The sequence below is a fragment of the Bombina bombina genome, chromosome 4 (genome assembly GCF_027579735.1).
Source record: "Bombina bombina isolate aBomBom1 chromosome 4, aBomBom1.pri, whole genome shotgun sequence".
Lineage (NCBI taxonomy): Eukaryota > Metazoa > Chordata > Amphibia > Anura > Bombinatoridae > Bombina > Bombina bombina.
Window position 1 is genome coordinate 229,374,448 of NC_069502.1, and position 27,467 is coordinate 229,401,914.

At 40.8% G+C, this 27,467-nt stretch overlaps 1 protein-coding gene across 2 annotated transcripts in view; it reads left to right on the forward strand.

Moving 5' to 3' along the window:
• Positions 1 to 27,467, forward strand: part of GK5 (glycerol kinase 5) — a 163,856-nt gene that overhangs the window by 87,171 nt on the left and 49,218 nt on the right. For both annotated transcript variants that reach the window (XM_053709816.1, XM_053709817.1), the window contains one exon: positions 23,429 to 23,555. In XM_053709816.1, coding sequence (XP_053565791.1) covers positions 23,429 to 23,555 — 127 coding nt within the window. The remainder of the gene's footprint in view (positions 1 to 23,428; positions 23,556 to 27,467) is intronic.

Sequence of the window (27,467 nt, forward strand, 5' to 3'; positions counted from 1 at the left end):
GTTGGAGGATCAATTTTCCAAAGAGTTTCTTGATACCTCAGGCAAAGGTCACTTGTTTGGGTTTCAAAATAGATTCAGTGTCCATGACTTTCTCTAACAGACAAGAGACAAACAAAACTAGTCTCAGCATGTCTGAATCTTCAGTCTCTATCATACCCTTCAGTGGCTATGTGCATGGAGGTGTTAGGCCTTTTGATTGCAGCATCGGACGCAATCCCCTTTGCTCGTTTTCATATGAGGTCCCTTCAACTTTGCGTGCTGCGCCAATAGTGCAAGGATTATACTCGAATATCACAACTAATATTCTTGGATCACAACACTCGTTTCTCTTGTTAAGTGTATCCAGTCCACGGATCATCCATTACTTGTGGGATATTCTCCTTCCCAACAGGAAGTTGCAAGAGGATCACCCACAGCAGAGCTGCTATATAGCTCCTCCCCTCACTGCCATACCCAGTCATTCTCTTGCAACTCTCAACAAAGATGGACGTAGTAAGAGGAGAGTGGTGTATTATAGTTAGTTTTTTAACTTCAATCAAAAGTTTGTTATTTTTAAATGGTACCGGAGTGTACTGTTTCATCTCAGGCAGCATTAGAAGAAGAATCTGCCTGTGATTTCTATGATCTTAGCAGAAGTAACTAAGATCCACTGCCGTTCTCACATATTCTGAGGAGTGAGGTAACTTCAGAGGGGGAATGGCGTGCAGGTTTTCCTGCAATAAGGTATGTGCAGTTAACATATTTCTAGGGATGGAATTTGCTAGAAAAATGCTGCTGATACCGGATTAATGTAAGTAAAGCCTTAAATGCAGTGATAGCGACTGGTATCAGGCTTATTAACAGAGATACATACTCTTATAAAAGTGCAATATAAAACGTTTGCTGGCATGTTTAATCGTTTTTATATATGCTTGGTGATAAAACTTATTGGGGCCTAGTTTTTTTCCACATGGCTGGCTTGATTTTTGCCTAGAAACAGTTTCCTGAGGCTTTCCACTGTTGTAATATGAGTGGGAAGGGCCTATTTTAGTGCTCTTCTGTGCAGGTCAAAATACTGACAGAGACATTCAGCTTCCCTCTGCATGATACAGGACATCTCTGAAGGGCTCAAAAGGCTTCAAAGTCGTGTTTGAGGAGGGTAACAACCACAGTAGACTGTGGCAGTTGTTGTGACTGTGTTTAAAAAACGTTTTTGTCATTTATTATTCCGTTTTTGTTATTAAGGGGTTAATCATCCATTTGCAAGTGGGTGCAATGCTGACTTGTTACATACACTGTAAAAATTTTGTTAGTGTAACTACCTTTTTTCACTGTTATTTCAAATTTTGTCAAAATTTGTTTCTCTTAAAGGCACAGTAACGTTTTTTATATTGCTTGTTAACTTGCTTTAAAGTGTTTTCCAAGCTTGCTAGTCTCATTGCTAGTCTCATTGCTAGTCTGTACAAACATGTCTGAAACAGAGGATACTTGTTCATTATGTTTAAAAGCCATGGTGGAGCCCCATAGGAGAATGTGTACTAAATGTATTGATTTCACCTTAAACAGTAAAGATCAGTCTTTATCTATAAAAGAATTGTCACCAGAGGGGTCTGTCGAGGGGGAAGTTATGCCGACTGGTTTGAGACCCTGGAAGAGGCCATCCATACAGCTCCATTGACTGAAATTGTTGACAAGCTTAGAACTCTAAAGCTAGCTAACTCATTTGTTTCTGATGCCATTGTTCATTTGACTAAACTAACGGCTAAGAATTCCGGATTCGCCATCCAGGCGCATAGGGCGCTATGGCTCAAATCCTGGTCAGCTGACGTGACTTCAAAGTCTAAATTACTCAACATTCCTTTCATGGGGCAAACCTTATTCGGGCCTGGTTTGAAAGAAATTATTGCTGACATTACTGGAGGTAAGGGTCATACCCTTCCTCAGGACAGGGCCAAATCAAAGGCCAAACAGTCTAATTTTCGTGCCTTTCGAAATTTCAAGGCAGGTGCAGCATCAACTTCCTCTGCTTCAAAACAAGAGGGAACTTTTGCTCAATCCAAGCAGGCCTGGAAACCTAACCAGTCCTGGAACAAGGGCAAGCAGGCCAGAAAGCCTGCTGCTGCCTCTAAGACAGCATGAAGGAGCGCCCCCCTATCCGACAACGGATCTAGTAGGGGGCAGACTCTCTCTCTTCGCCCAGGCGTGGGCAAGAGATGTTCAGGATCCCTGGGCTTTGGAGATCATATCTCAGGGATATCTTCTGGACTTCAAAGCTTCTCCTCCACAAGGGAGATTTCACCTTTCAAGATTATCTGCAAACCAGATAAAGAAAGAGGCATTCCTAAGCTGCGTACAAGATCTCCTTGTAATGGGAGTGATCCAACCAGTTCCGCGGACGGAACAAGGACTGTTTTATTCAAATCTGTTTGTGGTTCCCAAAAAAGAGGGAACCTTCAGACCAATTTTGGATTTAAAGATCCTAAACAAATTCCTCAGAGTTCCGTCATTCAAGATGGAAACTATTCGAACCATTTTACCCATGATCCAAGAGGGTCAGTACATGACCACAGTGGACTTAAAGGATGCCTACCTTCAGATTCCGATTCAGAAGAATCATCATCAGTTCCTGAGGTTTGCCTTTCTAGACAGGCATTACCAATTTGTAGCTCTTCCATTCGGGTTGGCTACAGCCCCAAGAATTTTTACAAATACAGGCGTCAAGCTTTCAAATTGCCAAATCTCATACAGAGATAGTTCTGGCATTCCTGAGGTTGCATGGGTGGGAAGTGAACGAAGAAAAGAGTTCTCTATCTCCTCTCACAAGGGTTTCCTTCCTAGGGACTCTAATAGATTCTGTAGAAATTAAAATTTACCTGACGGAGTCCAGGTTATCAAAACTTCTAAATGCTTGCCGTGTTCTTCACTCCATTCCGCGCCCCACGGTGGCTCAGTGCATGGAAGTAATCGGCTTAATGGTAGCGGCGATGGACATAGTGCCATTCACGCGCCTGCATCTCAGACCGCTGCAATTATGCATGCTCAGTCAGTGGAATGGGGATTACACAGATTTGTCCCCTCTACTAAATCTGGATCAGGAAACCAGAGATTCTCTTCTCTGGTGGTTATCTCGGGCCCATCTGTCCAAGGGTATGACCTTTCGCAGACCAGATTGGACAATTGTAACAACAGATGCCAGCCTTCTAGGTTGGGGTGCAGTCTGGAACTCCCTGAAGGCTCAGGGTTCATGGACTCAGGAGGAGAAACTCCTCCCAATAAATATTCTGGAGTTAAGAGCAATATTCAATGCTTTTCTGGCTTGGCCTCAGCTAGCAACACTGAGTTTCATCAGATTTCAGTCGGACAACATCACGACTGTGGCTTACATCAACCATCAAGGGGGAACCAGGAGTTCCCTAGCGATGTCAGAAGTCTCCAAGATAATTCGCTGGGCAGAGACTCACTCTTGCCACCTGTCAGCGATCCATATCCCAGGTTTAGAGAACTGGGAGGCGGATTTTCTAAGTCGTCAGACTTTTCATCCGGGGGGATGGGAACTCCATCCGGAGGTGTTTGCTCAATTGGTTTTCCGTTGGGGCAAACCAGAATTGGATCTCATGGCGTCTCGCCAGAACGCCAAGCTTCCTTGTTACGGATCCAGGTCCAGGGACCCAGAAGCGGCACTGATAGATGCTCTAGCAGCGCCTTGGTTCTTCAACCTGGCTTATGTGTTTCCACCGTTTCCTCTGCTCCCTCGTCTGATTGCCAAAATCAAACCGGAAAGAGCATCAGTGATATTGATAGCGCCTGCGTGGCCACGCAGGACCTGGTATGCAGACCTAGTGGACATGTCATCCTTTCCACCATGGACTCTGCCTCTGAGACAAGACCTTCTAATACAAGGTTCTTTCAATCATCCGAATCTACTTTCTCTGAGACTGACTGCATGGAGATTGAACGCTTGATCCTATCAAAGCGTGGCTTCTCCGAGTCAGTAATTGATACCTTAATACAAGATATGGCGTAAATATCTTCATTGGTGTGAATCCAAGAATTACTCATGGAGTAGGGTTAGGATTCCTAGGATATTGTCCTTCCTCCAAGAGGGTTTGGACAAAGGATTATCAGCTAGTTCTTTAAAGGGACAGATTTCTGCTCTGTCTATTCTTTTACACAATCGTCTGGCAGAAGTTCCAGACGTTCAGGCATTTTGTCAGGCTTTAGTTAGAATTAAGCCTGTGTTTAAACCTGTTGCTCCTCCATGGAGCTTAAACTTGGTTCTTAAAGTTCTTCAAGGAGTTCTTCCGTTTGAATTCATTCTTTTTCTGATGGCTATTTCCTCGGCTCGAAGAGTCTCGGAGTTATCTGCCTTACATTGTGATTCTCCTTATCTGATCTTTCATTCAGATAAAGTTGTTCTGTGTACAAAACCTGGGTTTTTACCTAAGGTGGTTTCTAACAAGAATATCAATCAAGAGATTGTTGTTCCATCATTATGTCCTAATCCTTCTTCAAAGAAGGAACGTCTTTTGCATAATCTAGACGTAGTCCGTGCCTTGAAGTTTTACTTACAGGCTACTAAAGATTTTCACCAAACATCTAACCTGTTTGTTGTTTACTCTGGACAGAGGAGAGGTCAGAAGGCCTCGGCAACCTCTCTTTCTTTTTGGCTTCGGAGTATAATCCTTTTAGCCTATGAGACTGCTGGACAGCAGCCTCCTGAAAGGATTACAGCTCATTCTACTAGAGCTGTGGCTTCCACCTGGGCCTTTAAAAATGAGGCCTCTGTTGAACAGATTTGCAAGGCTGCAACTTGGTGTTCGCTTCATACTTTTTCCAAATGTTACAAATTTGATACTTTTGCTTCTTCGGAGGCTGTTTTTGGGAGAAAGGTTCTACAGGCAGTGGTTCCTTCCGTTTAATTCCTGCCTTGTCCCTCCCATCATCCGTGTACTTTAGCTTTGGTATTGGTATCCCACAAGTAATGGATGATCCGTGGACTGAATACACTTAACAAGAGAAAACATAATTTATGCTTACCTGATAAATGTATTTCTCTTGTAGTGTATCCAGTCCACGGCCCGTCCTGTCCTTTTCAGGCAGGTCTAAATTTTAATTAAACTACAGTCACCACTGCACCCTATGGTTTCTCCTTTCTCGGCTTGTTTCGGTCGAATGACTGGATATGGCAGTGAGGGGAGGAGCTATATAGCAGCTCTACTGTGGGTGATCCTCTTGCAACTTCCTGTTGGGAAGGAGAATATCCCACAAGTAATGGATGATCCGTGGACTGGATACACTACAAGAGAAATAAATTTATCAGGTAAGCATAAATTATGTTTTTTCTCTGACATGGTGGCTACACCACCAATATCTTCAAGGGGCTACCTTTATTCGTCCTACCTGGTCTGTGATCACTACAGATGCAAGTCTTACAGGTTGGGGGAGCAGTATGGGGGTCCCTGACTGCACAGGGAGTCTGAAATGTTTAAGAAGAAAAATTCCGATCAATATCTTAGAATTCTGTGCTCTTTACAAAGCTCTTCAAGCTTGGCCTGTTTTAAAGAACGAACCTTTTCTACGTTTTCAGACAGACAATATCACAACAGTGGAATATGTCAGTCATCAAGGGGGAACTCAAAGTTACCTAGCCATGAAAGAAGTATCTTGGATACTTTCTTGAACAGAGACCAATTCCTGTCTCATCACTGCGATTCACATCCCAGGTGTGGACAACTGGGAGGCAGATTATCTCAGCCGTCATTCACTACACCTGGGAGAATGGTCTCTCCACCAGAATGTATTCTTACAAATTGTTAAAATCTGGGGTCTTCTCCAGATAGATCTCATGGCCTCTCGTTTGAACAAGAAACTTCCCAGATACCTTGCAAGGTCACGGGATCCTCAGGCAGAAATGACGTATGCTCTAGCAGTTCCTTGGTCATTCAAATATGCTTATATATTTCCTACAATAGTTCTGCTGTCCAGAGAGATTTCTGAAATCAAGATGGAACAAACATCTGTATTTCTGATAGCCCCTGCGTGGCCTCTCAGGATCTGGTTTGCAGATCTAGTTTGGATGTCCAGCTACCTGCCATGGCATCTTCCTCTAAGACCAGACTTTCTGTCTCAAGGTCCCTTCTTTCATCCAGACATAAAATCTCTGAATTTAATGGCGTGGAGATTGAACGCCTAGTTCTCAGTCGCAGAGGTTTTTCAGACTCTGTAATTAATACTATAATTCAAGCAAGAAAACCTGTTTCCAGGAATATTTATTATAAGGTTTGGAAAAGTTATATTTCCTGGTGTTCCACTCATAATTTTTCTTGGCATACATTTATAATTCCTAGAATTCTTCAGTTTCTTCAAGATGGTTTAGATTATGATCTCTGCTCTTTCTGTTATGTTTCACCGAAAGATTGCTCATCTTCCAGACATTCATTGTTTTGTTCAGGCTTTGTCTAGAATAAAACCTGTAATTAAATCTATTTCTCCTCCATGGAGTCTCAATCTAGTGTTAGTCTTTATAGGCTTCTCCTTTTTAAGCCTATGCATTCTTTAGACATTAAACTACTTTCTTGGAAAGTTTTGTTTCTTTTAGCTATCTCTTCTGCTAGAAGAGTTTCAGAATTATCCGCCCTTTCTTGTGAAACTCCTTACTTGATATTCCATCAAGACAAAGCAGTTTTGCGGACTAGTTTACCATTTTTGCCAAAGGTTGTTAATTATAACAACATCAACAGGGAAATTGTTGTTCCCTCTTTGTGTCCTAATCCTAAAAATGATGCAGAAAGATCTTTACATTCTTTGGATGTTGTCAGAGCTTTGAAATATTATGTCCCTGCTACTAAAGATTTCTGAAAAACTTCTAGTTTGTCATTTTTACTGGTTCTCGGAAGGGTCAGAAAGCTCCTGCTATTTCTTTAGCCTCTTGGTTAAAACTTCTGATTCACAAAGCTTATTTGGAAGCGGGTCAGTCTCTCCCTCAGAGAATTACTGCTCATTCTACAAGATCAGTTGCCACATCTTTCAAGAATGAGGCTTCAGTTTATTAAATTCTTTTATTTATAAAGTGACCGTGTACAGAAGATAAAAAAAGACAGTGAAACACAAAATATTAGGAGCAGACGTAGAATTGTTAATATAAATAATTCATGGCATCATAATATCTGTGTTAAGTTGAAACTGAAAATTGTACTTTCTGAGTTTTCTCTTATACAGTCAAACCTAAAAAAAATAGAGGGGGGGGGGATTAAAAAATTATGATTTCTCCCTCTGGAGCCCAGTCTATTGAACCTAACATATTCCAAGTAGGACTAAGTCTGTATTTCTAAATGGAAATATAATAATGTCCTGTTCTTCCTTAGGGAGTGATTTAATAAAAGTTGACAATTTTCCCAAAAAAGACCACACTTGTGGTTCTAAATTGGTATCTGTGTCTCTCTGTTCGTTAATACATTGCTTTTTTTTTTTTAATTCTCTTTATTAATAAAGGCACTTCCATCCTATACAATCAAACAAAAGAGACAACAGCATTCAAAGTATCTTACAAATTGTGGAATGTCCTTAGAGTGAAATACAACTATAATTTAGCAAGGCCAATAACAAGTCTCTTGAAGTGGATATAGATAAGCAGATTCACATAAGAAGCTTATCGAGGGGATATTTTGATGATTGTTGTTCCTTAATTTTCCAACAAATATTTATAACACAATAATACAATAAACTGTAATAGCTAACACAATAGGAGATGTGCATATAGACCCATTCGTTTGTGAGTGAGGCAGGAAGGGGAGGGGGACATATTTACAAGTTATAGAGGGCGAGGATGGGTGTCCCTACTCTACACCATGTCAACCAACCAAAATATGCAGTCTATGTTTTATTTAAAAAAGAAGTTCCTCTAACTCAATCCCGGTGGAAGAATTGTCTCTAAATTCTCTAATTGCAGGCCACTCAGTGTAGCTGATAGGAATATTTCATGATTAAGGAATGGTGGTAGAATATGTCTCTGTATTTGGGGAGCCAGGGTTATCAGTAAAGGCTGACACTTTTTAAGGAAGGGGTTGAGTCTGTGCTCAGTGTCTAGTTTCGTGTCATATTCGTTAAATATGTCTTAACAAGATGTTACGAAATTGCGCCATAGTCGGGGCCTTTTTGTTGATCCATCTGCAAATAATGCAGTGCCTTGCTAACAACATGAATAATGTAAGTAATTTATGCAATTTTTTTTTTTGTGTGAGTCATCCCATGAGAAAAGTATAATTTTGCCCAAGTCTAGAGTAATGTCCAGTCCCAATGTGGTCTTTATCCAGTATTGAAGATGTTCCCAAAACCTTCTAATCAGAGGGTAGAAGTAGAGTTGAAACTGTTGTGAATCATTACGACATTTAACACATACGTTAGGGTGTTTGGTGTTCCGTTTGGCTAAACGGTTCGGGGTGATGTAATCTTTGTGAAGAATACAAAACTGGGCTTCTCTGAGTGGGATGGCTAGTGTTGCAGCTTTTGACCTTTCTAAGCTGAGTTTTATATCCACGGTCAAAATATGAGCGGAGATGATTGGAACTAACCCTTCAACTATTTTAGTCTGTATAGCTGTTTCATTCTGTTTAGGCAGTCGCTTATAGAAATCAGATATCGAAAATATTCTGATTCTTAACAATGTATGTGAAATAGCGAAAGGAGAAGCGTGCCAGAATTCTGGGTTTTGTCTCTGTATGTCATTGATATAATGCCTGAGTTGGAGGTAGGCGTAGAAGTGATTGTGGGGAATGTTGTATTGTCTTTGTATGTCATGAAACATTTTTACCGTGCGCAATAGTGGGTCTAAAACATCCCCTAAGGTTCTGATTCCTTTGTGTTTCCAAAAACGGAAGGGAGCAGTTGTATTACCCGCTGGGAAATCCTCATTACCCACAATTGGGATATACTTAGGTGTAGGAAACTTTAGTTTCAGGTATCTAAATGTCATATGCCAAGCTCTTAAAGGATCTTTGTACAAAGGATTATCCCTAATAGCTGGGGCAATGGTTTTTGAAGGGACATTAGGGTAAGTAAGATAGAGACAGTGGTGCTATCACTGTTTCTTCAAGCCTCCTGTCACAAAAATGTTATGTGTCTAACTGCCAATCTACAACTAATCTGATCAGGGATGCCCAATTATAGAGTTTCAGGTTTGGAAGAACCAATCCACCATTTAGATATGGAAACTGCAACTTGTTTGTTACTATTCAAATTTTCTTTCCTTTCCAAATGGAATAGTTAAAGGCTTTAGACAGGGATGTCATATCTCTCCTAGTAATAAGAAAGGGTAGTGCCAAAAGTGGATATAATATCCTAGGAAGGATGGCCATCTTGATTAAATTGATCCGACCAGATAAACCCAAAGGAAGATTCATCCAACCCTGTAATTGAGTTATTAGTGTGGTGCACTGTTCAGAGATGTTTAATTCATAAATTTAGAAAGGGTTTCTATGTATATGTATACCTAAGTACGTGAGTGTGCTTTGGGCTTCTACAAAAGGGTAACTATGAGGCGAGTGTTGGTGTTTAACCATCGGATCTCAGACTTAGATGTATTCATTTTATAGCCCGAGAAGCTACCAAAGTCCGATATGGTTTGTAAGATGTGGGGAATGTATAAATTTGGTTTATCAATAAAAAACAGGATATCATCTGCGTATAGGGCTATCTGGACAGGAGTGCCTTGAATGGCAATGCCTGGGAAGATTTGTCCGCAAGTTTGACCGCAAGAGGTTCCAGGGCAATGTCAAAGAGTAATGGGGACAATGGACAACCCTGTCTCGTGCCCCACTGCAGCAGGACATCAGGGAAAAATATGCCATTAACTAAAATATGTGCTATCGGCTGTGCATATATTTGACATATTATCTCTAAAAAAGGGCCCTGAAAGTTAAAACGCTGCAACGTGTTGAGCAGATGTGGCCACTTGACACGATCAAAGTCCTTCTCTGCGTCTAAAGACAGCAGGAAGGCCTCTGAAGCCCCTTTAGCCCCAGTAATAGTTAATGACCTGGAGGACTTTACGTATATATTCACAACCGATGTGCGTTTAAAGACAAAGCCTGTCTGGTCCATGTGTAGAAGGGAAGGAAGTAGGTTTTTTTTAGGCAATTTGCCAGGACTTTCATTAAGATTTTGTAGTCTGTATTTAATAGGGCGACAGGTAGTGTATAGTCTTTTCCTGGTTTGGGGATAAGGGTGATATACGCCGAAGAGAAGTTCTGTGAGGGTAAGGTGTGTTCTTGGAAATGGATATTTTTTATCATTTTGCCAATAGGGGAGTGATCTTTGCCTGGAGGAAGCGATACAATTCTGTCGGCAGCCCATCTGGGTCTGCTGCTTTACCTACAGAAATGGTTTTTAAAGTGATAGTTATTTCATCATTGGATATGGGGGCGTTTAGTCTGGTCACCTGTTCTTGGGTGAGTTGTGGAAGCATAATTGATTGCCAAAAGGTCGCTTGTGTATCTATTGGGTTCCCTGATTGCTTTGTGTAAAGCTGAGTGTAGTATTTAGCAAAACAGTCAGCCACCTCTGAGGGTGTCGAGAAGATTTTGCCTTGTTGTTTGAGTGCTGCTACATTGGTTTTTGCTGTATGCATTTTAGTAAGAGATTATAAAAGTGTACCTGCTTTCACCACCATGAAAGAAATTAATTTATCAGGTAAGCATAAATTATGTTTTCAAATATCCCTCCTACTTCCCCCTTCCTTTCCAGTAGTTTTTTTGCTGAGGTGCAAAGGATTTTAAGCTAATTCCCAGTGAGAATTTATTTGGTCTCTCCCTCAATGGATAGTTCTTGGAAGAGAGGGAGTTAGGAGAGTACTCTCCTAAATCTTTCCACTGGAGGTGTGAATGCTGACCAGCCTCTGGTGTTGCTAAGATAGTTTCTTCAGCTTCACCCTGATGGAACAAGATCTGGTACTACCTCACAATATCCCTTAATGTTAGTTACAGTATAGGATGGGCTTCTACTGCTCCCTTTAAATTCAGCTACCCGAGTGTAAGAGCAGTGGAGTGGGATGCTCCAGTGGGGTAAGTACCCGTTCTTACTCAGCCCACAGGCTGCTTACAGGCACACGGTGTGTACTATGGCTGACATGTGAAATGTTTGATGGATTATATGTTCCTAATAAACCTTTGTTTGAATCAATGGGTAGAGGAATGTAAAGGTTTATACAGTGTTTAAGTGTTTGTGCACTAATGAGACATTTTCAGCTGGACCCTCATTTTTTTCAAGACGGCTGGTCCTTTATTCCCCTGCTCTGGTTGTACTCAGGGGACCTCAGCACTCGGGTTCTCATTCTTCAGTTCAGGAGTGCTGAGGCAGCAGCTGTGAAGTTTTTGGGAGCTAGTACAGGACCCCCTTCATCTTTTCCTTGGCAGGAAAATAGTTCAGTGCTTTCCCGCCACAAGTAGTTGTTTTGGCACACTTTTTCTCTGCATAGGCACTCTCTGAGGACGGATAGTTTCTTCCACCACTCGCTCTGCAGATCGTTGAAGGACGCAGAAAGGGGTAAGAATCCTTTGCCGGAGCAGGGGGGCTGTAATAGATGGGGTATCATTTATTTTCTTTATAGCTGCATTTTTTTTGGAAACATTGTTTAGGGGTCACCTAACATTTAGTAACGATATGTGAGGCCCTGTAGTTGCATATATGGGGGTCTGGAGGGTCTAGTTTGGGCGGTGGGGGAAAGCTTTTACAGTTTTGCAACTGTTTTGTCCTTATGGAGCAGACTGGGGCTACTACTACTGGTCTAGCTAGATACATTGTGGAAATGTACCCGTGCTTCTGCTTAAGGCTGTAATTATGGTTAGTGTGCTATCTATTTTCTTACAGTTCTTTTTAATATAATCAATACTGCTTTGTATGGTACTCTTGTTATGGGGCAGTCTCCTAATATATGCTTGCAAATTTTATCATCTTGATGATGATTTTGCCTAGGGTGAGGTAACTTTTGGCAGAGGTTTCTCAAGCAGTTGTCCTGGTAAATAGGTGCCTGCCTTTGTTTTTTTTGTGTGTGGACGCCACAGCTTCGGTATTGGTTCCCAAGAGTAAGAATTTTGTAGATTCTCACCACTATAGAATGAAGACATCATTTATGCTTACCTGATAAATGTCGTTATTTGTGGTAAGAGTCCACAAATTCCTAAAGTAAAAAAATAAAAGTACATTTAATCCTTTTTTTTTATTATTTTTATTTTTTTAACTACACATAATTAAACCTTATATATATTTCTGCATTTCAGGCAACTCTTGCCTATTTATTGATATACAAAAAACTGCTTCCAGTGAACATAAATGGCTTGTTTTTATTTTCTTATCACATACAAGATTACACTCCTATTAGTTATTTTAAAAATCTGTGTGAAACTACAACAAATCAACTAGTTTAATGCTACATGACAGTAATGTAACATTTAAACTTTCATGTTTCAGATAGAACATGCGGTTTTAAACAACTTTCCAGTTTACTTCTATAATCTAATTTTGCTTAGTTCTCTTAGTATCCTTTGTTTAAAAGCATACCTAGTTAGACTCGTAAGGTGGAAGCTACCAGCTGATTGTTGAATGCACATTTGGAGCTAGTTGCTGATTGGTGGCTGCATTACCATTAGCTAACCTAATGTGTTGAGGTAGTTCCCAATAGTGCATTGCGGCTTTTTTTAACACAGGATACCAAGAGAATGAAGTATATTTGATAACAGAAGTATATTGGGAAGTTGTTTCAAATGGTATGCTCTCTGTGAATCATGAAAAAAAAACTGTTGTTTTTCATGTCCCTTTTAAGGTCAATAGAGAACAGAGCAGCATTACTAGGTCTCCCTGTCAGAGGATACATAAACCTGCTACCTGACGTCCATAATCCTGTATATTTCTCCGCTTTTCTGTGGGAGGAGATCATGAGTGGAGCAAACTCACATAGGACTGGAAAGCTTCCATACTGAGGAATGTGTTTGTCTTTGGCAATTGCCCCTCTTAGTCCAGGGCAGATATCATGCACATCAGGAAGAAAGAGCAGGATCATAGTATCAGTGAAGACGAGAAGTAGGAAGTGAGAAATGCTTTAAGATAGCACTTAAGGACAGTACATTATGGGCTAGATTTATCAACGCTGAGGCGTACAGGGGCGCGTATACGCGTCCCTGTACGCCTCAGCTCACCTATGGCGGGGCGAAATTACCCGCAGGCAATTAACATTGCACACGAGCGCAATTTTGCGCTCGCGCGCAATCCTGCCCCCTACCCGCGCACAGCCAATCACGCGCGGGCAGGAGCTGTCAATCTCCTCGGTTGGACTCGACCGAGGAGATTGAATTTCGCCACAATAGAGGTGGCGTAGATGTTAGGGAAGCAGCGGTCTGGTGACTGTTGCTTGATAAATCCCGGCGAGCAAGTTCTTGAGAGAACTTGCTGCCGTAGGGGCTTAATAAATCTAGCCCTATGTTTAACTAGGCGATAAGCCTGTCCAGAGAAAAGTCTATGTTTAAAAAAAAAAAATACAAACCCCAAAGGTAATATTAAATAAAAAAAAAAAAATTACAGAAATAAACAAAGCTATCCAAAATAAAAAAAATGTAAACCTAAACTAATACCCCAATAAAAATAACCCCCCCCCAAAAATATAAACACCCCTTAATCTAATACTAAACTACCAATAGCCCTTAAAAGTGCTTTTGTAGGGCATTGCCCTACATTAAACAGCTCTTTTACCTAAAAACATTACCAATTATCCCTAACAGTAAAACCCCCCACCCAACCAATCCCCCAAAATAAAAAAAAAGTTTAAAAAAACCTAAGATACCCTTTGTATGGGAAATCGGCTCTTTTACAACCCAAAAAAACCTAATTTAAAAAAAAAAAAAAAAAAAAAAGAAGAAGCTTAAGACTAAGCCCCAAATAGGTACTCACCGTTCCTGAAGTCTGGCGGTGAAGGTCTTCTTACAGTTGGCTCCATCATCTTCTATCTTCATCCAGAGCGAAGGTGGCGCGGAGCGGTCTTCCCAGATGCACGGATCCGGAGCGGCGGTCGTCAGCTCCTCCTCGTCCGATCTGTGTCATACACTATAAAAATTTAATGGAAGGTACCGCTTTCAAATTGGGGTTCCTTGCATTCCTATTTGCTGAAATTTAGAAATCGGCCAATAGGATTAGAGCTACTGAAATCCTATTGGCTGTTCAAATCAGCCAATAAGATTTCAGTAGCTCTCATCCTATTGCTCGATTTAAAAAAAGATTGCATTCAATCTTCAGTGAGCGGCAGACGATCGCATGAATATGAGCCTCCACACAGATGAGAACCACTAATGAGGATCCGCGCATCGGGGAAGCCAGCTTCGCACCTCCTCTCCGCGCCAACTTAGCTCTGGATGAAGATAAAAGATGATGGAGCCGTCTGGACCTTCTCCGCCGGACTTCAGGAACGGTGAGTACCTATTTGTGGCTTAGTCTTAGGGTTTATTTTTTGGGGTGGCTTTTTTTTTTTTTTTTGATTAGGGTTTATTCTTCATAAATGGAAAGAGTCCACAGCTTCATTCATTACTTTTGGGAATTAAGAACCAGGCCACCAGGAGGAGGCAAAGACACCCCAGCCAAAAGCTTAAATACTCCTCCCACTCCCCTCATCCCCCAGTCATTCTTTGCCTTTCGTCCCAGGAGGTTAGCAGAGAAGTGTCAGAAGTTTTGTCTCTTATGGTGGGTAGTTCTCTTCGGCATCGGACGGGAGCTTTAAGTAATCCTATCAGCCTCTCAGTGAGGGCCTGGATGAAAGTTAGAGTCCGGAGATGCAGGGATAGTCTTTCTGCGAAACTATCCTGACTCATATTAACAGCTCCACAAGCAATCAGCGTTGTCGAAATAAGCTTTGCTGCCTGCTTTCTTCTCTCAAGTCCATGGCGGAGGCGCTGCTACTATTCGTCACACTTGAAGTGTTCCTGTTCCACGTAGTAGATTCCGGTAAGATCGTTTAATTTTACTTCATCAGCATGTACTGTAACTTGTTTTCCGTAAGGAACTATCTTGCAGGACTTAAGTATAATATAGGGCATCAGTTAGGCTCCTTTGGTATCTTGGAATCGAGGGTTAATATCTCCCTAGGGGGATTATTGAACAGGTTTTTTTTAATCATGTTATGTGATTCAATCCGCTTAACTGGGTTCTTGGCTTAGAACATAAAGGCCTTTGGAAGTGACGCAACCTTATGGTTTGGCGCGCTATTTTTGGACTGTACGGTTCACCTTGTGACTGGACATGTTTACGTGTTGGTCTTCCATTTACGCAGTCCTGCCCGTTTGGTGACTAAAGAAATTAGAGTCTGATAGTGTCTGGTTCTAGGAGGTGGTGAGTGCCCCAGCCATTGTGGGTGTCAGGTGGCGTTTAAGTTTTTTCTTTAGTACATTATTATTATATTCTCTATCCAGTTTTGGAGGATTCTGATGCTGAGACTGTGTTCAAATTTCAGATTCAGATTCTTTGACTTATTATCAGCAATGTAAACATTCTAATTGGATTGTTTCTGCACTCAGAAATAAGAAGTTACTTTTAAAATTTAAAGAGATAGTAACGTTTTTTTGTGTCAATTTTTATTAAAAAATTACTCTTTTTTTTTCTGAACCTTGTCCTTTTAAGGTGTTTGCTGTTTGGGAGTGGGTTGACAATTGTCACTTTATGCCACAAACTTATTTTCAATTGTTTTATGTGCTGGATTCAGTAGTTGCTATTCCGAATGGTTCTTCCCTGTTAGAGGGAGATACTCCGGCATTATATGAGAGAAAATTCTCAGTCTCAGATGAATAATATCTTTATTTAATCCAGTAAGTTATATAAGACCGCATTACCTATACTTAAAGGGACAGTTTACTCAAAAACTTTCTCCCCTTTAATTTGTTCCCAATGATCCACTTTACCTGCTGGAGTGTATTAAATTGTTTACAAATAGCTCCTTTAATCTTATATTGGCATTTGAAATTGTTAATTTAGCATGTGGTATCCCCACCTAGTCTGAAAGTTTGTGGCCGCGCGTACCAGCTATAGATAAGCTTTGTAAACAAAGCCAGCAGAAGAAATTACACTCCCAGTGTGATATAGCAGAGATAAGGTAATAAAATGTTGATTTTCCATTGTTCTCTCAAAGTATTGGTGATTGTTTTAAGGACAGATATAAGATAAAGAAGCAGGTATATGTGCACAATGTGATACAGTAATGAGATCTGATTTATACCTACAAGCTCAACCTATTTCATTAGGCTGTGGCTTCAAAACACAAAATCAGAGCTTTAATATACAGAAATAAACCTTAAAAAGCTAATTTTCATACATTTTTTACTCTGCAGTTGGTAAAAAAAGCAATTGTAAACACATTAAGGGAAAAACTATTTTACAGTATACTGTCCCTTTAAAGAGATGTTTCCCATAACCGACTCGGCTAAGGAGGCTGGGTAAACATTCCCGAGGGTGAAAGGAGTAGTTTCCAGCTTAGCTAAGAGAACTACTATATCCTTAGAGGATAGTTGGATTCTTCAAAGGTCCTATAGACGAAAATTAGAAAAGGGATGTACACCAGGGCTTACAATGGCATCCAGCTGTGTACTTTACTAGTGCAACGGCATATTGGTTTGATGCGTTGTCTGATGCTATTAAGTCAGAAACTCCCCTGGTTAAAATCCAGGATAGGATAAAGGCTTTCTAATTGGCGAATTCCTTTATTTTAACTCCAAAATGGGAGCATAGGTTTCAGGTTTCTCTGTTCCAGCTCACAGAGCCTTTTGGTTAGAGCTTTGTTCTACGGATGTATGCTCTAAGTCTAAGCTTTTAGCGATTCCTTACAAGGGGAAGACCTGGCTTGATGGGAATAATCTCCTTTGAAATAAAAAAAATAAATAAATAAGGATCCAAATTGTCTGCTGTTGTATCAAAGACAGCATGACGGACATGCCCCAGATCAGATCTTGCAGGGGGCAGGCTTTCAGTCTTCGTTCGGGCTTGGGTTCGAGATGTTCAGAATTCCTGGGCAATAGAAAATAGTGTTCCAGGGATTCAAATTGGACAGTTTTCTGCTTTCAAGATTATTTGCAGATCACAAAAGGTTAAGCGTTCTTACACTGCGTAAGAGACATCTCAGACCTGGGAATGATTGGTCCAGTTCCAATACAGATACTGGGTCTGTTTTTTTTTTATACCAATCGGTTTGTGGTTCCCAAAAAAGAGGGAACCTTCAGATCACTTTTTAAATCTCATGAGTCTAAACAGATTTTCTTAGTGTACCGTCCTTCAAGATGGCAACTATTCATTCCATTCTTCCCTTGATCCAAGAGGGTCAATTTATGACAACTGTGGATTTTAAGGACGCATACTTTTATGTGTCATTATCAAGTTGGACATACGCTTCCAGTTCGTGGTTCTTTCTTTTGGTCTTGCCTCAGCTCTCAGAGTTTTCACGAAGACTCTGGGAGCGCTGTGGGCGGTGCTTCGGTTATGGGGCATTGCAGTAGCGCCCTATCTGGATGACGTTCTAGTCCAGGCGCCATCTTTTCACTAAGCAAGATCCCATATTGACATAGTGTTATCTTCCTGAGACTCACGGGTGAAAGGTAAATTTGAGTAAGAGTTCCGGATACAGGAGTCACTTTCCAGGGAACCATAATAGTCTCCTTGTCCATGAAGATATTTCTGACAGAAATCCGGTCGCAGTGCAGAGTGCTTACTTTATTATTTGTGTTTCTTGTTTTCTTTTTACAAGTTTCAGCTAAGCGTTATAAAGATATTTCGTGGGTTCGTAAGGCTGGAAGGATTGTTTCAGTCCTTATTGAGCCTTCAAGTTGGATGACTGGGTCAGCGGCGTTCCGCTGCATCACTCATTTTGCTTTTGGGTATCTCGGGACCTAGAGTATTCTTCCTCACGTGGGAGGATTGGAGGTTTAGTGCCTCCTTACCGCCTTTTGGAGGCTCTAGGAAAGCAGCAAATGTAGCCTAGTGGTTAGCTTTGTAGCTTTGCAACTCAAAGGTTGTTGGTTCGAATCCAGCTGCTGGCGCTGGATGTCCATTTTATTGTCCTGCTGGATGTACTCCTTCCAGGGTTCTCTGGTCAGTGAGACCTTTGGACTTCCCCATGTGGGTTAAGTATCCTTATGGAGACCTGGATTTCCCTTCGAGAGAGTTCTTTTTGGCTCTGCTTGGGAGTCTTCCTGATCTGGGAATGTTCCACATACTTGCAGGTTCCCCTCTGTCTCGTATAGTGAGGTGGAGACTAGCCTTGATCGAGTGACCTTGTCCTCGTGGTTTTCTCTTGCTTGGGTCATTTTGTGGCATTCGAATGCCTATGGGCTCTAGTGTCTTGGTTCGAGATGCCTTAGCTCCTTTGGAGCATTGGACTTCGGCATGGGGAGGTCCTTCTTAGGTCGGGACTTGCAAGGTGTCTCGTTCTCCTAGAGGTTACATTAATATCTCCCTGTGGATCTGTTTCTAGGACAAGATGGGGTGTTTCAATTTCCGGTATATTGTTTGTTTTAAACAATGGGAGGCTCGAACCTGTCATTACCCCGGCTCTTCTTGTTGCTGAGGCTGTTGCTTAACGTTTACCTTGTGGATCCCGTTTATGGTGTACCACAGTGGCTTAGAGGCGACTATGCTTCCTTGAAGGCTGAAGGTCTGGAGTTCATATCCAGCTGTGACTAAGTGCTCTTCATAACGCATGTCCGGCAGATATCCTTGCCAAGGCTCTATTAACCGGTCTTTTCAGGATCCTGGGCAGGTTCGGGGTATGGGCTATGTCCTTTGGTCTGGCTAGTTGAGCCGGTCGACAGCCAGATTTCCTGAGTACCGCTTTCAATGGCTTTGCCTAGGCTCAATGAACGGTTTCCTCTGAACTGTTTGCTGAAGTACCCTGATGGCCTCGCGGTTCTGCAGGCAAGGGGTTATAGGGATAACCACTGCAGTTTATGCACCCTTCTGTGCGCTAGGATTTAGGGGATTCCTTCCAGGTTCATCTGCGTTAGAGAGTGTTCTCTTATTCGGCCTGTGGCCTTGTGGGCAGGTACTCTGTGTCTCATGGCCCCCTTTTTCTTAGGGGGGGTTTGTTCTCCTATAAGGAGGCCTTTTTTAGGATTTTTCCTAGGATTCAAGGGATGGAACAGAGGGTTTAACCTATTAGCATGCTCTCTGGGGTGTTCTGTTCTTCCTGTGTCTTGCTGACTCCGTGTCGAGATGGGTCGTTACTGGACTCTTCTGGCTTTTCGGCCTTGTCGATTGTCTTCTGGAGCCTCGGGGGGAGGGGTTCCCGAGATCTGTGGAATGGCTGAAGCCATTTTATTTTACGCTCTTTTGTGAGCGGATGCCGGGGTTCTTCTATTCCCTGTTTTCAGACCTACTGATGCTTGGGCTGGCCCGGCTGGGAGTAGGTCCTAAGATTGTTGTCCCTTTGGGACTTATGTGTCGGTCTGGTGGCTGGGAGTGCCTAGAGGGTGACCTCTGTTTGGGAGTTTTTACAATCCGATATCCTGTTTGGCCTCCTCTTGCTTTTCGTAAAGTTTTCTGACTCAGTGTTTACTCCTGCTACACATATTTGTATACTTCAGTATTCTATGTGCTGACGACTTGAGGATAAGTTTTCTGTGGTCGTTTCGGTGCTTCCACTCGTCGTGGAGAGTAGAAATCGTTGTTTTGGATGCCCGGTCCTAGGCCTTGTGTTATGTTTGTCTAGGCATTGCCTCCCCTTATTGTTTGGACCCATTTGGGTCTTTATGAGCTGGGCTCGTTATAGGGGCCTTCCTATCTGGAATTTTGTGGCGTCCTTTCGATTTTCTTTCTTTTTTTCTTGTCCTGTCCCTTTGGGAGTTTTGGACTGGTGTTCCCTTTGCTAGTAAAGGGTGTGTGGTTGGGGGCCGACCGCTGGGTGACGGTGTCTCCTGGAGGACTGTTGGATCAGTTGAGTCTAATTTTACGGTCTCTAGCTAGGCTTCCGGACTATCTGCGGGTCAGTGTCCTTGGGGCCTTTTCCTTTCAATGTTCTCGGCTTCTGACAAAGCGGGGTTTTGTTGGGTAGTGGTTTCAGGCCTGGTGCCCTCAGAATGGGCCGCCTCTTGTACCCTCCTGTCTTGGCATTCAGTGTCCTCTATAGCTTAGGTACTGTTTTCCCAAAAGTAATGAATGCAGCTGTGAACTCTTTCCATTTATGAAGAAAAACATAAATTATGCTTACCTGATAATTTTCTTTTCTTCAGATGGAAAGAGTCCACAGCTCCCCATCCGTATATTTTTCTGTGGGGCGTCTGTATTTTTATTCTTCTGGCACCTTTTTCAGCCTGATATTTCTTCTACTGTTCCTTGTTCCTCGGCAGAATGACTGGGGGATGAGGGGAGTGGGAGGAGTATTTAAGCTTTTGGCTGGGGTGTCTTTGCCTCCTCCTGGTGGCCAGGTTCTGAATTCCCAAAAGTAATGAATGCAGCTGTGGACTCTTTCCATCTGAAGAAAAGAAAATTATCAGGTAAGCACAATTTATGTTTTTGTGCAGTAAAAGAGCTGATTGCCCTTTTAAGGCAGTAAAAGAGCTGAATGCCCATACCAATTCCCCCTTTAGGGAAAATGGGTAGGTTTATTTAGTGTTAGTTTTTTTTATTTTGGGGGTTTTGGTGGGTGGGGTTTTTTTTATTGTTAGGGGGGGACTTAGTATTTTTTAAATGTAAAAGGGCTGTTTTCTTTCCTTTTAAGGGCTATTTTTAGTTTAGATTAAGGGGTGTTTTTATTTGGGGGGCTTTTATTTTTATAGGGATTCCGTTTAATTTTTTAATTTTTGATAATTTTTATTTTAGACTTTATTTTTTGTAATTTTAGATAATTTTTTGTAATTTAATGTTAGGTTTTATTTTTTTTAACTTAGTTTTTATTTTATGTAATTGTGGTTAATTTAGGGGGTGTTAGGTTAGGGGGCTTAGTAATTAAATTAGTTATTTGCCTTGTGGGTGGGTGGCGGTTCAGGAGTTAATAGGTTAATTAGGTTTATTGCTATGTGGGAGTTTGGCGGTTTGGGGTTAATAGGTTTATTGCAATGAGGGGTTGGCGGTTTAGAGGTTAATAGGTTAATTAGGTTTATTGCGATGAGGGGTTGGCGGTTTAGGGGTTAATAGGTTAAATAGGTTTAGTGTGATGTGGGGGATTAGGGGTTAATGGGCTTATTAGGTTTATTGCGATGTGAGGGGTTGGTGGTTTAGGGGTTAATAGGTTAATTAGGTTTATTGCGATGTGGGGGTTTAGGGGTTAATAGGTTTATTAGGTTTATTGCGATGTCGAGGTTTGGCGGTTTAGGGGTTAATAGGGCTATTAGGTTTATTGCGTTGTGGGGGGTTGGGGGTTTAGGGGTTAATAGGTTTATTGCAATGGGGGGTTGGTGGTTTAGGTGTTAATTAGGTTTATTGTGGTGTTTAATTTGTAGATTAGAGATTAATTACTTTTATTATTTTGCGATGTGGGGGTTGAGGGTTTAGATATTTGTTAATACTTTGTGTTAGGGTTGCACCAATACCATATTTTTAAGACCGAGTACAAGTACCAATACTTTTTTTCAAATACTCACCGATACCAATTACCGATACTTTTTTTTATGGCATGACAGTGTACCAAGCACAACACAGACTAATGATTTAAGATCACTTCTTTATAATTATGAACTGTAACTCAAAAGACATTTTGAAATAATAAAACAGTTTATGTGCTAATTCACAGAACATGTTTATAAATAAAAATATTACAATAACATATATTAATAATAACAAAAATAAATAACAGCTGCAGCAGCTGGGGCTGGAAAGCTACAATTTAAAGGGGTGATTACTGGATGCAATTGGGTTGTAGGGTGCCTATATAACTCATCAATCTGACATTTGTATTTTAATACAAAGTAATATAATTTAATTCTGAAAATAATATTGGGGAAGGAGTATCCCAGTAATCCCCTTTGAGAAAAATGGGGCATTTGCATTCTACTGACTCAACAGAAAATAGGGCTGGTCTTCATATTTTTCCAGGGCTGCTTTTTATTCCCAGTCCAGCCCTGGCTAAAGATGTTCAGAGTACAGTATGTTTTGAGCATAATTGTGCAAGATGAGAACTAGCAGTATAACAGGCAATCTAGCAATTGGAATAATTTTTCAAACCTTAGTAGCAAGTTCTTATTAAGGAACAGAAGCATCTCTGCATGTTCAGCTATAAGTCTGTTTCTGCAATCAGTAAGGATGTTTGACGCTAAGCTGAACAGTCTTTTACTTTTCACACTACTGCATGGGTCAGAAAGATATTTTTTGGCCATTAAATCTTAGTTTATTAACTGCCCAGTACTTCAGGCTTCCAGCTGTAAAGCAGCTGCTTTTGGAGCACTACACTGCTGTATTGGCAGAACAGAAGTGAACAATTTTTAGTTAAGTCTCCACTCCAGCTTAAAATGAAATGGGAGCATGCAGTTTGAAAAACACCACCAAATGGCGTATGGGTAGGAATTTGAGGTATCTGTGCATTTGCACGAGTACAAGTACTCATGCAAATACTTGGTATCGGCACCGATACTAGTATCGGTATCAGTGCAACCCTACTTTGTGTGGCGGTTAGTTTTTTTTTTTTTTGTTATACTTCATGCGAGCAGTTAGTTTTTTTTTTATTATTTTGTGCAGGCAGTTGCATGTTTTTTTTCTTAATGCTTGGTTTGCCTATGCTGCATACAGGTGGATTATTTTGGCTGCGCGCACAGCCAACATTCCTTTGGGGATGCGTGCGCAACTGGCGGCGAACGTGTTACAAACGTGATTATAGTATAGATACTGCAGGCAGGAAGTGAGAAGATAGCACTTATAAGGATAGTACGTTATGTTTAGTAGTGCAGGCAGAGTACAGTCAGAAGTGAGTAGATAGCACTTATAAGGACAGTACGTTATGTTTAGTAGTGCAGGCATAGCACAGTAGGTATTGAGAAGATAGCACTTATAAGGACAGTACGTTATGTTTAGTAGTGTAGGCAGAGCACAGTAGGAATTGAGCGGATAGCACTTATAAGGACAGTACAATTATGTTTAGTACTGCAGGCAGAATACAGTAGGTATTGAGTAGATAGCACTTATAAGGACAGTACGTCATGTTTAGTAGTGCAGGCAGAGCACAGTAGGAAGTGGGTAGATAGCACTTATAAGGACAGTACGTTATGTTTAGTAGTGCAGGCAGAGTACAGTAGGAAGTGAGTAGATAGCACTTAAAAGGACAGTTTATTATGTTTTAATAGTGAAGGCAGAGCACAGCTGTGCCTTGTAGACTGGAACTGAAATGGAAGAGAAATCTGATTCAAATGACATGACTGGTTGTGTTAAATCTGTGGGGTGTTACTACTCACGGTATCTATAAATGTTTACAATAGTTTATTCATTATTTAACTTGGTTTTTCTTTCACAGGTTGCGGATCAGCAGGCTGCCATGTTTGGCCAGTGCAGCTTTGATGTGGGGAATGTTAAGTTAACAATGGGAACTGGAACTTTTATGTCTATTAACACAGGCAACACCCTACATACCTCAATAGCAGGTAATGTGACATGCCAACCACTCACGTCATTGGTGGAGTATAGAGATAAGGCTTTAGCTTGATCTTTAAAACAGAAATCTACCAATTGCACTTAAAGTCAATTTAAAGGGACATTTTATAGTGAAAAAAAAATATTCTGTCATGCAATTTTATCACTAGTGACCATGCAAGTATATGTGTTTAAATCCTGCAAAGCACCCAAGCGGGTACTACCACTGACGCAATACAGCGCTAGTTGCACAACTGGGTCATGTGACTAGCAGTGCTGATTGGGGCAGATGTGGTTTGCGCTCAGGGCCAGCAATTCTCTGCAGCTCCAAAGTGGTTCTTTTTCCTGTGTTTTTAACACCTTTTGCATGTAATACTTTCATTATCATGGCAATTTAAGCTCTGCACAAATAAATATTAAAGTTTTAGTTCAGTTATAATATGAATTTTCCATAATTCTTAAATTTAAAGGAATATGAAACTCAAAAATGTTTCATGTTTCGGACAGAGCATACAGTTTGAAAGATCCATCCAGTTTACTGTATTACAAATTTGCTTCATTCTATTGGTAAAAAGCAATGTAATACTGGGAGCTAGCTGAATATATTCGGGAGCCAATGATGAGGCATATATGTGCAGCCATCAATCAGCAGCTAATTGCTGCTCATGAGCCTACCTAGGTACTTTACAACAAAGGATGCCAGGATAACAAAGCAAATTACGTAATAGAAATAAACTGGAAATTTGTTTTAATTGTATGCTCCATCTGAATCATGAAATAACATTTTTGGGTTTCATGTCGCTTACAAATATTCACTATAAGAGCAAAAATAAAATGCTGTAATGTACCAGAGTATCTTGTTGTTATACTGTGGCTTAAACTGTGTTTATTCCCCACAAAATAAGAGAATGTTTTACAATAGCCTTTGAAATATAACTCCTCAGGTGAGAAAGCAGCCAGTAATTGGAGATTGCACCTGTGTGCCTGGCTTTCCTTTTCCCCCCGCTGTATGCTGATCTGTAGCGGCACAAAACAAGGAACTAATTAAAAAATAAATTGGTCTAATGATTAGGCAAATGTTTTGTTTTAGAGCAAAAGTGCAATGATAACATTCTCTAGCAGATTAGAACATTGTATTATTCTTTCCTTAGTTTTTTTAAATGATGTACTTTTTCTTTCTTGGTCATGTTATACATAAGCTTATTAGTGACAAGCCCATGTGCTGCGGTTTGTACATAACCGCCTGCAAATCAGCAGCTAGCTCCCAGCTTCTCGGCCTACTTACGTATGCTTTTCAACAGAGGGTACCAAAGCAAATTAGATAATAGGAGTAAAAGTTGATTAAAATGACATGCTCTGTCTGAATTACAAAAGTCTAATTTTGACTTTACTGTCCTAAAGTTTATTGTACTGCAGTATCTAAACACTTGATTTCACTTTGTAAAAGAGTAAAAAAACATTTTATTTCTCTTACATTGGTGTGTCCGGTCCACGGCTTCATCCTTACTTGTGGGATATTCTCAATCCCTACAGGAAGTGGCAAAGAGAGCACACAGCAGAGCTGTCCATATAGCTCCCCTCAGGCTCCGCCCCCCCAGTCATTCTCTTTGCCGCTCTAAACAAGTAGCATCTCCACGGGGGTGGTAAAGACTTTGTGGTGTTAGTTTGTAGTCTTTATTTCTTCTATCAACTGCTACCTCTCTTTCCTTCTGGCTGAAAAGCATCATCCGATTGGCTTATGAGACTGCCGGACGGCAGCCTCCTGAACGAATTACCGCTCACTCCACTAGAGCTGTGGCTTCCACATGGGCTTTCAAGAACGAGGCTTCCTTTGAACAGATTTATAAGGCAGCGACTTGGTCTTCACTGCATACATTTGCCAAATTTTACAAATTCGATACTTTTGCTTCTTCGGAGGCTGTTTTTGGGAGAAAGGTTTTGCAAGCAGTGGTGCCTTCCGTTTAGGTTACCTGACTGTTTCCCTCCCTTCATCCGTGTCCTAAAGCTTTGGTATTGGTTCCCACAAGTAAGGATGAAGCCGTGGACCGGACACACCAATGTAAGAGAAAACAGAATTTATGCTTACCTGATAAATTTCTTTCTCTTACGGTGTGTCCGGTCCACGGCCCACCCTGGCGATTTAGTCAGGTCTAAATTTATTTTTGTAAACTACAGTCACCACTGCACCCTATGGTTCTCCTTTTTCTCCTAACCGTCGGTCGAATGACTGGGGGGGCGGAGCCTGAGGGGAGCTATATGGACAGCTCTGCTGTGTGCTCTCTTTGCCACTTCCTGTAGGGATTGAGAATATCCCACAAGTAAGGATGAAGCCGTGGACCGGACACACCGTAAGAGAAAGAAATTTATCAGGTAAGCATAAATTCTGTTTTTTTTGTTGTTGCTCTCGGGTTGTATGTTCAGTTATTTTTGCAGGTTTGTCCATTTTTTTTTTTGGTCTTGGCTGCTTCCCAAAACTACAATGTGAGCATTTGTAGTCTGTTGTGTATCTAAGACAATACAGGAAGGGCGATCCCACAAGGGACTGACTTTACTGTAGTTTGTTTATGTTCTGCTTTATTGCAGCAGCAACAATAATTAAACATTGCTGCTTGTATTTTCCTACCTCATCCAATAATTCTGTATTTCTCCACTTGTGACTTTGCCCCTGTTTGTGTAGAAGCATTTTCCTCTAGGTTGCACCTTGTAAGCTACAGCTAGATTTCATACTCCAGCATCATTTTCTTGTTTTTAATACGAGGACTCAATATTTAGAACTTGGTTCATCTTTTCATAGAGTTTGAAAGATTAGATTTTTTTACAGTCAGGGTAGGATATCACATATCTATATGGAACCCCAAGCTTGCTTTAATACCTGCAGGTACATATAGTTTGTTATTATTCAGTGCCTGCAAAGGGGAATTTATCATTTGAGACTACAAAGGGATATTTCCTTGTGGATGGGAGAGAAATGTAAAAAGCCCATAGGGGATTCATAGCTATACAACAAGAACAGTTGTTAAGAGATATTCAAAGACTGTGTTTTTTTTTTTTTTTTTTTTTTTTTTTTTTTTTTTTAAAACACATACAGTTTATAACTGAAATTCTAAAGATCTGCATAAATGCTATATTTATCTCTGAAATCTAAAATCTTACCCTTGAAAAAACACATGAGTATGTTGTATCTAATAGCATTGGGGGGGGGGGGGATTTGTATCTTAACAGTGTGATGCACATCAATACACAAGATTCTGTGCAGATGCAAGCTGTCGGTGAGCATGCACACTGCCGCAGCATAGGGACTGATTTGTCACATACACAGTAAAAACTATTACTCCTTATACTAAAAGCGTGTTAGTAACTTTTTGTGGTCATATCTGCTGCTTACTAACTGATGCACACTGTCCTACATTTGTTGAGATGCTTTACATCATTCATTTTGTTCCACTTAAAGGGATGCTAAACTCAATTTTTTTCTTTCATGATTCAGATAGAGCACGCAATTTTAAGTAACTTTCTAATTTACTCCTATTATCATTTTCTCTTTGTTCTCTTGCTATCTTTATTTAAAAAGCAGAAATGTAAAGTTTAGGAGCTAGCCCATTTTAGGTTCAGCACCCTTTGATATTAGGAGTAAATTAGAAAGTTGCTTAAGATTGCATGCTCTATCTGAATCATTAAAGATTAAATTTGGGTTTAGTATCCCTTTAAGCAGGAAAAGCTGTAGTGTTGTGGGGTTTTAGTTTGTGCACATATATTTGTTTTTACATTTTTCTGTCTGGCTCACAGATCTTATTTTGAAATGTTTGAGGAGAAAAGAGTATCTGAGCCTGAGTTCTTTTTTGAAATAAATAATATGTACTAGGATTTAGAGCCTACTAGTATACCAAACCACCCCTAAAACACTCCTGTGCCAAATGGAGTGT